Source organism: Scylla paramamosain, chromosome 25 (genome assembly GCF_035594125.1).
Source record: "Scylla paramamosain isolate STU-SP2022 chromosome 25, ASM3559412v1, whole genome shotgun sequence".
In the NCBI taxonomy this organism is placed as follows: Eukaryota; Metazoa; Arthropoda; class Malacostraca; order Decapoda; family Portunidae; genus Scylla; species Scylla paramamosain.
In genome coordinates, this window is record NC_087175.1 from 15,754,780 (window position 1) to 15,766,854 (window position 12,075).

Below are 12,075 nucleotides of genomic sequence, written 5' to 3' on the forward strand. Positions count from 1 at the left end.
CTCCTTCCGTGGCCTCGCTGCACAAGACTTATTTCTTTCTCTCACCCCTATTCTGTCCACCTCTCTAACGCAAGAGTTAACCAGTATTCTCAGTCATTCATCCCTTTCTCTGGTAAACTCTGGAACTCCTTGCCTGCTTCTGTATTTCCACCTTCCTATGACTTGAATTCCTTCAAGAGGGAGGTTTCAAGACACTTATCCACCAATTTTTGACCACTGCTTTGACCTTTTTATGGGACTGGCATTTTAGTGGGCATTTTTTTTTATTAGATTTTTGTTGCCCTTGGCCAGTGTCCTTCCTACATAAAAAAAAATAAATATATATATATATATATATATATATATATATATATATATATATATATATATATATATATATATATATATATATATATATATATATATATATATATATATATATATATATATATATATATATATATAACGTATCTCCCTCCAGATTCTTTCAACATATGCAATCATGATAGCAAATACTTTTGATATTCTAGATCAAGATAGTGCTGGATCCATTGAGCCGATAAGGTCCACGTCAATGACTGATTTGAAATAGCAATCTCTCTCTCTCTCTCTCTCTCTCTCTCTCTCTCTCTCTCTCTCTCTCTCTCTCTCTCTCTCTCTCTCTCTCTCTCTCTCTAGTTATGGCTTCAAACAGTGCTGGAAAAGGGCGCCAATTTTCCAAAGATCACACCACACTCCTGAAAACGGGCCCCCGTTCTATTCCGACTTCACCCCAGCCCCTCTCAGTGGGTCACTCCGAACACCACAAAAACAGCTGCTTCTGTACTGGGGTCTATCCTAGGCCACACACTATAGTCTAGTGCGAGGCATACACATGCGAGTCCACGCTATTCGCAAGGCTGTACACAAAGTAAAACCTCAAGGTCGCTGCCCTGCCTTAACTGCAAAGGAAATACATAAAAAAAAAAAAAATATCCCAACAGCTGAAAAAAGAATTCGCAGACACGTGCTAGAGAGAAACAGGAAAAACTGATACCACACGATGAGGGTGAATATTCGGGGGGCAAAACCCGCCTCGAACGACAGTCCACTCATTGCTCTTCAGAATATTTCGGCACTCAGGTCAGTGTTCAGCTCATCTCAAATCTCTCAGAAGACGGACCTCGTCTTTTACAAATTGACGGGTCCGGAGAGAAAAGGACTGCCAAGCAGAATACAGCACGAAACAATCATCTTTCTTCTATCAACAAGAAAAAAAAAAAAAAGACACCCACAAGGCCAGTAGCACTACATTACACGAGAAAAGGGAGTCAACTCGAGTCAAAAGGACAAAAATAAATTAATTAATTCCTTCCTTCCTTCATTCATTCATTCATTCATCCATTAATACTAACAATAAATAAATAAATAAATAAAACAATGGACGCAACACAGAATAAGAACAAATGAGTGGCGATCATCTCATCAAAAACTCAGAAACCCAAGAGGGACATTGAAAATTTAAGATACTAATCTCAAAGGCAGCCAGCCAATATCCAGCCTGCTCTCCCAATCACTCGTGTGACGTATTAAGGCTGAACCTCGGAGATATACCAGCTCCTTCAATAGTACGTCCTCCCAAAGTGAAACCGCCAACTGACTTCCTCCCAGCCCTAATGAGTCGCAGGAACCAACGCCTAAAGCCAAGTCAGAACTCTTTAATAAATTACTGTAGGAAATTTATAGGGGCTGGCTGGAATTTTATTCTTCTGTAGTGAACTATGACTTTCCTTTCTTGGGCATCGGTTAAAACTCTCTACTAAAAAAATCGAAATAAAAAGATAAAACACGGATTAAGCTGGAAAAATAAAAGGAAAAGAAAAACAGTTAACAACACGCACCCAAAGTCAGTATACTCGTACGTTTTATTATTACTTTTATCGAAAATATTTATTATTATTATTATTATTATCATTATTATTATTATTTTCAAAAGTAAGTTCCAACTGAGTTATAAAGGGTGAGTGAGAGAGGAGAAATCTATGACGCAACGCTAGGATGTGCGTGCGTCGGCCTCGTATTATTTAGCTTTTCTTTGGACCAGCGTTGTGTTTCTAGCAGAATATAGCCGAGAAAAGTGATCATGTGACAGCAGCTTTAGGTTTAGGTTGGTTTTGGTAACAGTTCCATGGCGCAAGACCAATGGAACACTCCGTAGCGAATGCTGAAAATAAGTGTTTCTGGATAACCGCGCTTACGTACGGTATGCGAGAACTAGAATATTTACATGTTGGTTGACTTCATCGTACTCTGTAAATCAGTTTCTGAAGGGAGTGGTGAGTAAAATAAAAATAATTAAATAAATTAATTAATTTTAAAAAATGCAACGGAAACGGTTAGCAGATTTAATCAAGACCTCTAAATCTACCATAAAAAAAAAAAGAAAAAAAAGTGAGGGAGAAAAAAAGGACAAAAATAAGCCCGGCATTAAGACATGGGCATTTTAAAACTTATCTATTATTATTATTAATATTATTATTATTATTATTATTATTATTATTATTATTATTATTATTATATTATTATTATTATTATCATTATTATTATTTTTATTATTATCATTATTATTATTATTTTCCATGTGCTCAGTTGTCATTATTTCTTTTCTGCAAAGTCAAACACTCAATAACAAATGTCTTGCATGCAATATTCACAAAACTTTTTTTTTTTTTTTCCATTGAATTTATATTAGACATAAATATGATCTATGTTTATTTTTTTAATTTTTCGCTGGTGTCACTCAGAGTCTGGACTTCTAGTACTGGCGATGCACCGTGATATCGTTCAGTAAATGTCTGCATAGGCTAACAATATGTATGTAGTGTTCCTCAAAATCAGATGTGTTCTTTTCGTAAATGTGAATTTATTTTTCATTATATTTCAGTTAATGGTAGATGCCAGTGCATCTGTATTGTCATTTACTTTTCTTGAGACATATCTTAAATAACTACCATCACGTATGTTGATTTCTTCATATATATTATCATGAAAATCTGCTAGTAAGGGTAGAAAGGGACGGAGCCTCCTCGCCACAGGGAGCATACCTTACCGGTGGGTGTCATGTCTGTAGTTGCCCCCTTTGTACGTACCTATCCGCTCTCTTTTTACAAACAAAACCCAGACTACAGTGAACATTTTATAGGGTCTGTTTCATTCCTTTATTTGGCTTTTTTTGGCTCTGGTCTTTCAACCAACCGTTCAGCCATCTTGTTGTGTACAGAAAAGGACAGATATATTTATCAACTCGCTTTTTTGTAAACATAGTCTTAGACTCTGAGCATGGTCAGTTCGCGAGCGGACAGCCGCGTACAAAACGATAGCTCGGAACATAACATGCTGTTTACAGCATGGCTGGAGACTTGGTTAAAGGATAAGTAAGGATGAAACAGTGTTCAAAGCCGTCCAGGTGTTTTTTTTTTTTTTTTCAACAAAGAGCGGACAGCTATATATAAGAGGACGACTACGAGCACGACACCGGTGCAAATGACGATCTTACGAATAAAATATCACCTCAGTAAATAAAGAAAATACTGTTCATTGTGTGATAATGCTGTATTATTTTATTTTCTGTTTTAGATGAATTTCGAAACTTTCAAAGCCATAAGGTGAAAATTGTGTCCGTGTCTTACTTTCCATTCGTCGACTACGGCAAGGACATGAACCAGAGCGGCACCATCGTCACCTTGAAGGACTCCCTCGATGGTCGACTCATCAATACCTTTGCAAAAAAGTTCAACTTCACGTATGTTGTGTGTGTGTGTGTGTGTGTGTGTGTGTGTGTGTGTGTGTGTGTGTGTGTGTGTGTGTGTGTGTGTGTGTGTGTGTGTGTGTGTGTGTGTGTGTGTGTGTGTGTGTGTGTGTGTGTGTTGTGTGTGTGTGCGTGTGTCTGTGTGTGTGTGTGTTTGTGTGTGTGTGTGTGTGTGTGTGTGTGTGTGTGTGTGTGTGTGTGTGTGTGTGTGTGTGTGTGTGTGTGTGTGTGTGTGTGTGTCCTCGTGCACACACACTTTTATCGGTTGTAAAATGTAATATATTTCATTAGTTTGACATTTATGTGGCCTATGTATAGAAGGAGGAGGCAGTAGACACCTGCCGAAACGATAATTACTCCCAGTGAGGTCTAAAGCACTGTTCAGGGGGTGCTGTGAACTTATCATTAAACCCAGCTGTGACCTCACTGAACGTTTCCCTTTGTGTCTCACAACACAAGGGGGCAGTCACAGCCTGCCCTCTAAAGACAACTCTCTCCCTCCTCACAAAACTACAAGCACCTAATAACACACACATCCTTCACCCAAAAATTTTAAAATCATCATGGCGACTCCTACACCAGCCTCGGAGTTCCCATCTGGGGAGGGGACCATAAATGTCCCCCGGTCGGACTGCCTTTCTGTCGACGACCCTAAGTGTCTTGACACCCCCCTCAACTTTTTCTTCATTAACTTCTGCAACATTCGCGGTCTAAGATCTAATTTTCAATCTGTAGAACACCACCTCTCCTCTTCTAAACCTCATCTTCTTTTCCTCACTGAAACTGAGGTGTCTGAGGCAACTGACAGTAGCCCCTTTTCTGTTCCCTCCTACTTTCTCTATCCTCATTTTCGATCCAAAGCTGGATGCTGCGTTTATGTGCGTAATGACTTAACCTGCTCTCGTGCCCACGCTTTTGAATCTTCCGAGTTTTCCACCATCTGGCTACGACTACATAGTCACTCTCATACTAAATTTATCTGTGCTGTATACCTCTCTCCTAACTCCTCTGACTATGAAAAATTCTTTGACTACTTAACTTCCAAAGTGGAGCACATTCTGACTCTCTTCCCTTTTGCAGAGATCTCCATTCTTGGAGACTTCAATGTTCACCACCAGCTTTGGCTTTCCTCTCCCTTCACTGACCATCCTGGTGAACTAGCCTACAACTTTGCTATCCTCCATGAACTAGAGCAATTGGTGCAACACCCTACTCGTATTCCTGACCGTCTTGGAGATACGCCCAACATTCTTGACCTTTTCCTGACCTCTAATCCTTCTGCTTATGCTGTCACCCTTTCTTCTCCGTTGGGCTCCTCCGATCACAATCTCATATCTTTATCTTGTCCTATCACTCCAATCCCTCCTCAGGATCCCCCCTAAGCGAAGGTGCCTCTGGCGTTTTGCCTCTGCTAGTTGGGGGGACCTGAGGAGGTATTTTGCTGATTTTCCTTGGAATGACTACTGCTTCCGTGTCAGAGACCTGTCTTTGTGTGCTGAGCGCATAACAGAGGTGATAGTGTCTGGCATGGAGGCGTACATTTCTCACTCTTTTCTCGTCCTAAACCTTCTCAACCTTGGTTTAACACAGCTTGTTCTCGTGCTATACATGATAGAGAGGTGGCCCACAAAGGGTACTTAAGCCTTCCATCACCAGAATCTTATGCACTTTATATTTCTGGCCGGAACCATGCCAGGTCTGTTCTCCAAATAGCCAAAAACTCTTTCATTAACAGAAAATATCAAAACCTTTCAAGATCTAACTCCCCTCGTGATTTCTGGCATCTAGCCAAAAATATCTCCAGTAACTTTGCTTCTTCTTCTTTCCCTCCTCTACTTCAACCAGATGGCACCACTGCTCTCACATCTATTTCTAAAGCTGAACTCTTTGCTCAAACCTTTGCTAAAAACTCTACCTTGGACGATTCTGGGCTTGTTCCTCCCTCTCCTCCACCCTCTGACTACTTCATGCCACCTATTAAAATTCTTCGCAATGATGTTTTCCATGCCCTCGCTGGCCTAAACCCTCGGAAGGCTTATGGACCTGATGGGGTCCCTCCTATTGTTCTCCGAAACTGTGCCTCCGTGCTTGCATCTTGCCTAGTCAAACTCTTTCAGCTCTGTCTGTCAAAATCTACCTTTCCTTCTTGCTGGAATTTTGCCTATATTCAACCTGTTCCTAAAAAGGGTGACCGCTCTACTCCCTCAAACTACAGTCCTATTGCTTTAATTTCCTGCTTATCTAAAGTTTTTGAATCTATCCTCAACAGGAAGTTTCTTAAACATCTATCACTTCACAACCTTCTATCTGATCGCCAGTATGGGTTCCGTCAAGGCCGCTCTACTGGTGATCTTCTGGCTTTCCTTACTGAGTCTTGGTCATCCTCTTTTAGAGATTTTGGTGAAACTTTTGCTGTTGCCTTGGACATATCAAAAGCCTTTGATAGAGTCTGGCACAAAGCTTTGATTTCCAAACTACCCTCCTACGGTTTCTATCCTTCTCTCTGTAACTTCATCTCAGGTTTCCTTTCTGACCGTTCTATTGCTGCTGTGGTAGACGTTCACTGTTCTTCTCCTAAATCTATTAACAGTGGTGTTCCTGAGGGTTCTGTCCTGTCACCCACTCTCTTCTTCTTATTCATTAATGATTTTCTAAACCAAACTTCTTGTCCTATCCACTCCTACACTGATGATACAACCATGCACTTTTCCACGTCTTTTCATAGACGTCCAACCCTTCAGGAGGTAAACATATCACGCAGGGAAGCCACAGAACGCCTGACTTCTGATCTTTCTAAAATTTCTGATTGGGGCAGAGCAAACTTGGTATTGTTCAATGCCTCAAAAACTCAATTCCTCCATCTATCAACTCGACACAACCTTCCAGACAACTATCCCCTCTTCTTCAATTACACTCAACTGTCCCCCTCTTCTACACTGAACATCCTCGGTCTGTCCTTTACTTATAATCTGAGCTGGAAACTTCACATCTCATCTCTAGCTAAAACAGCATCTATGAAGTTAGGTGTTCTGAGACGTCTCCGCCAGTTTTTCTCACCCCCCCAGCTGCTAACTCTGTACTCCATGTATGGAGTATGCTTCACATGTCTGCGGGGGGTTCCACTCATACTGCTCTTCTAGACAGGGTGGAATCAAAAGCTTTTCGTCTCATCAACTCCTCTCCTCTAACTGACTGTCTTCAGCCTCTCTCTCACCGCCGCAATGTTGCATATCTAGCTGTCTTCTACCGCTATTTTCATGCTAACTGCTCTTTTGATCTTGCTAACTGCATGCCTCCCCTCCTTCCGCGGCCTGGCTCCACAAGACTTTCTTCTTTCTCTCACCCCTATTCTGTCCACCTCTCTAACGCAAGAGTTAACCAGTATTCTCAATCATTCATCTCTTTCTCTGGTAAACTCTGGAGCTCCCTGCCTGCTTCTGTATTTCCACCCTCCTACGACTTGAATTCCTTCAAGAGGGAGGTTTCAAGACACTTATCCACCAATTTTTTACCACTGCTTTGACCCTTTTATGGGACTGGCATTTCAGTGGGCATTTTTTTTTTATTAGATTTATGTTGCCCTTGGCCAGTATTCTTCCTACATAAAAAAAAAAAAAAAATATATATATATATATATATATATATATATATATATATATATATATATATATATATATATATATATATATATATATATATATATATATATATATATATATATATATATATATATATATATATATATATATATATATATATATATATATATATATATATATATATATTTTTTTTTTTTTTTTTTATGTAGGAAGGATACTGGCCAAGGGCAACAAAAATCTAATAAAAAAAATGCCCACTGAAATGCCAGTCCCTAAAAGGGTCAAAGCAGTGGTCAAAAATTGTTGGATAAGTGTCTTGAAACCTCCCTCTTGAAGGAATTCAAGTCATAGGAAGGTGGAAATACAGAAGCAGGCAGGGAGCTCCAGAGTTTACCAGAGAAAGGGATGAATGATTGAGAATACTGGTTAACTCTTGCGTTAGAGAGGTGGACAGAATAGTAGTGAGAGAAAGAAGAAAGTCTTGTGCAGCGAGGCCGCGGAAGGAGGGGAGGCATGCAGTTAGCAAGATCAGAAGAGCAGTTAGCATGAAAATAGCGGTAGAAGACAGCAAGAGATGCAACATTGCGGCGGTGAGAGAGAGGCTGAAGACAGTCAGTTAGAGGAGAGGAGTTGATGAGACGAAAAGCTTTTGATTCCACCCTGTCTAGAACAGCAGTATGAGTGGAACCCCCCCAGACATGTGAAGCATACTCCATACATGGACGGATAAGGCCCTTGTACAGAGTTAGTAGCTGGGGGGGTGAGAAAAACTGGCGGAGACGTCTCAGAACACCTAACTTCATAGAAGCTGTTTTAGCTAGAGATGAGATGTGAAGTTTCCAGTTCAGATTATAAGTAAAGGACAGACCGAGGATGTTCAGTGTAGAAGAAGGGGACAGTTGAGTGTCATTGAAGAAGAGGGGATAGTTGTCTGGAAGATTGTGTCGAGTTGATAGATGGAGGAATTGAGTTTTTGAGGCATTGAACAATACCAAGTTTGCTCTGCCCCAATCAGAAATTTTAGAAAGATCAGAAGTCAGGCGTTCTGTGGCTTCCCTGCGTGATATGTTTACCTCCTGAAGGGTTGGACGTCTATGAAAAGACGTGGAAAAGTGCAGGGTGGTATCATCAGCATAGGAGTGGATAGGACAAGAAGTTTGGTTTAGAAGATCATTAATGAATAATAAGAAGAGAGTGGGTGACAGGACAGAACCCTGAGGAACACCACTGTTAATAGATTTAGGAGAAGAACAGTGACCGTCTACCACAGCAGCAATAGAACGGTCAGAAAGGAAACTTGAGATGAAGTTACAGAGAGAAGGATAGAAACCGTAGGAGGGTAGTTTGGAAATCAAAGCTTTGTGCCAGACTCTATCAAAGGCTTTTGATAAGTCCAAGGCAACAGCAAAAGTTTCACCAAAGTCTCTAAAAGAGGATGACCAAGACTCAGTAAGGAAAGCCAGAAGATCACCAGTAGAGCGTCCTTGACGGAACCCATACTGGCGATCAGATAGAAGGTTGTGAAGTGATAGATGTTTAAGAATCTTCCTGTTGAGGATAGATTCAAAAACTTTAGATAAGCAGGAAATTAAAGCAATAGGACGGTAGTTTGAGGGATTAGAGCGGTCACCCTTTTTAGGAACAGGTTGAATGTAGGCAAACTTCCAGCAAGAAGGAAAGGTAGATGTTGACAGACAGAGCTGAAAGAGTTTGACTAGGCAAGGTGCAAGCACGGAGGCACAGTTTCGGAGAACAATAGGAGGGACCCCATCAGGTCCATAAGCCTTCTGAGGGTTTAGGCCAGCGAGGGCATGGAAAACATCATTACGAAGAATTTTAATACGAGGCATGAAGTAGTCAGAGGGTGGAGGAGAGGGAGGAACAAGCCCAGAATCGTCCAAGGTAGAGTTTTTAGCAAAGGTTTGAGCAAAGAGTTCAGCTTTAGAAATAGATGTGATAGCAGTGGTGCCATCTGGTTGAAGTAGAGGAGGGAAAGAAGAAGAAGCAAAGTTATTGGAGATATTTTTGGCTAGATGCCAGAAATCACGAGAGGAGTTAGATCTTGAAAGGTTTTGACATTTTCTGTTAATGAAGGAGTTTTTGGCTAGTTGGAGAACAGACTTGGCATGGTTCCGGGCAGAAATATAAAGTGCATGAGATTCTGGTGAAGGAAGGCTTAAGTACCTTTTGTGGGCCACCTCTCTATCATGTATAGCACGAGAACAAGCTGTGTTAAACCAAGGTTTGGAAGGTTTAGGACGAGAAAAAGAGTGAGGAATGTACGCCTCCATGCCAGACACTATCACCTCTGTTATGCGCTCAGCACACAAAGACGGGTTTCTGACACGGAAGCAGTAGTCATTCCAAGGAAAATCAGCAAAATACCGCCTCAGGTCCCCCCAACTAGCAGAGGCAAAACGCCAGAGGCACCTTCGCTTAGGGGGATCCTGAGGAGGGATTGGAGTGATAGGACAAGATAAAGATATGAGATTGTGATCGGAGGAGCCCAATGGAGAAGAAAGGGTGACAGCATAAGCAGAAGGATTAGAGGTCAGGAAAAGGTCAAGAATGTTGGGCGTATCTCCAAGACGGTCAGGAATACGAGTAGGGTATTGCACCAATTGCTCTAGGTCATGGAGGATAGCAAAGTTGTAGGCTAGTTCACCAGGATGGTCAGTGAAGGGAGAGGAAAGCCAAAGCTGGTGGTGAACATTGAAGTCTCCAAGAATGGAGATCTCTGCAAAAGGGAAGAGGGTCAGAATGTGCTCCACTTTGGAAGTTAAGAAGTCAAAGAATTTCTTATAGTCAGAGGAGTTAGGAGAGAGGTATACAGCACAGATAAATTTAGTATGAGAATGACTCTGTAGTCGTAGCCAGATGGTGGAAAACTCGGAAGATTCAAGAGCGTGGGCACGAGAGCAGGTTAAGTCATTGCGCACATAAACGCAGCATCCAGCTTTGGATCGAAAATGAGGATAGAGAAAGTAGGAGGGAACAGAAAAGGGGCTACTGTCAGTTGCCTCAGACACCTGAGTTTCAGTGAGGAAAAGAAGATGAGGTTTAGAAGAGGAGAGGTGGTGTTCTACAGATTGAAAATTAGATCTTAGACCGCGAATGTTGCAGAAGTTAATGAAGAAAAAGTTGAGGGGGGTGTCAAGACACTTAGGGTCGTCGACGGAAAGGCAGTCCGACCTGGGGACATTTATGGTCCCCTCCCCAGATGGGGACTCCGAGGCTGGTGTAGGAGTCGCCATGATTTTAAAATTTTTTGAGTGAAGGGTGTGTGTGTTATTAGGTGCTTGTAGTTTTGTGTGGAGGAAGAGAGTTGTCTTTAGAGGGCAGGCTGTGACTACCCCCTTGTGTTGTGAGACACAAAGGGAAACGTTCAGTGAGGTCACAGCTGGGTTTAATGATAAGTTCACAGCACCCCCTGAACAGTGCTTTAGACCTCACTGGGAGTAATTATCGTTTCGGCAGGTGTCTACTGCCTCCTCCTCATATAAAGTAATATTCAGTAATTTCATCGGATATCTTATCTTCAGTATTACTGTTGTAGGTGAAATACTTCATACGCATCATCATACAAACAATTACATATTCATCAAACATATTGTTTACAAATTTGTGTTTATGTATGATTAATTAATTAATCATACATTTCGTCGGATATCTTATCTTCATTATTATTGTTGTAAATGAAGTGCTTCATACGTATCATCATGCAAACAATTACATATTTATCAAATATATTAGATTACAAATTTATGTTCATGTATGATTAATTAATTAATTATTTATTGATTTCCTTTTCCCATAACAATCCAAAACAGGTATGTAGTCCACGAGGAGCCATTTAAAGCATTTGGATTAGCAAGCAACGGAAAATTTGATGGCATGATGGGTCAGCTGCAGCGCGAAATCTCTGATTTCTGCACGATCGCAGGTCCTTCTTCCGACCGTCTCAAAGTCATGGATTTCCTTCGTGGTTACCCATCTGACCCTTTAACAGTAATATCTCTGAAGCCCTCCTTTCTGCCTCGACACCTCGCCTTCATTAGACCATTTTCAGGTATGATGTTCTATTATACATAGATCACCTCCAGCTCTACAGTAAGCAATCACCTATTACTGTGGACGTAGCTGAAAGAGCTACAAGCTCCACGTTACGTGTCGGTCACTCTAATTTATTGCCAATGTGATTGAAGTGTTGTTAATGCGAGTGAACTATATTGATTTTTCCATGAATCACACACACACACACACACACACACACACACACACACACACACACACAAATAAATAAATAAAGCAAGAAATTTTACCGTAGAAGGTCACTAATTCCATCCAAGAGGATTAAACAGCAGTAAAATTAATAAATAAAATGATAAAAAATCAAGCACACCAAAATATATGACAAAACGTGTTAAATAAATTGCGCATTATCGTGGGTTGGAGATGAATAATCACGAATAATCACAAATGCTATTATTTTCTCTCCATGTAAGTGTTGTTTATTCATTTAAGTAACATAATTAACATAAAACTATAAATCATGGTACATATAAAAATTTTTTTTTTTAAATGAGCACAACATTGGTGAAGATTCTCTGTTTACACCACACCTCCCATCGTCTTTTTAGATTTGTCGCTTATCTACTTAAATCGCCAAAAACAATACCTACCATTTCTTATGTCATTTTGAAATGTGGT

General features: G+C 40.7%; 1 protein-coding gene across 1 annotated transcript in view; it reads left to right on the top strand.

Moving 5' to 3' along the window:
- Positions 1-1,021: 1,021 nt before the first annotated feature.
- Positions 1,022-12,075, top strand: part of LOC135113375 (glutamate receptor-like) — a 45,512-nt gene continuing 34,458 nt past the window's right edge. The window contains exons 1-4 of the mRNA XM_064028631.1: positions 1,022-1,101; positions 1,553-1,665; positions 3,595-3,760; positions 11,196-11,434. Coding sequence (XP_063884701.1) covers positions 1,022-1,101; positions 1,553-1,665; positions 3,595-3,760; positions 11,196-11,434 — 598 coding nt within the window. The remainder of the gene's footprint in view (positions 1,102-1,552; positions 1,666-3,594; positions 3,761-11,195; positions 11,435-12,075) is intronic.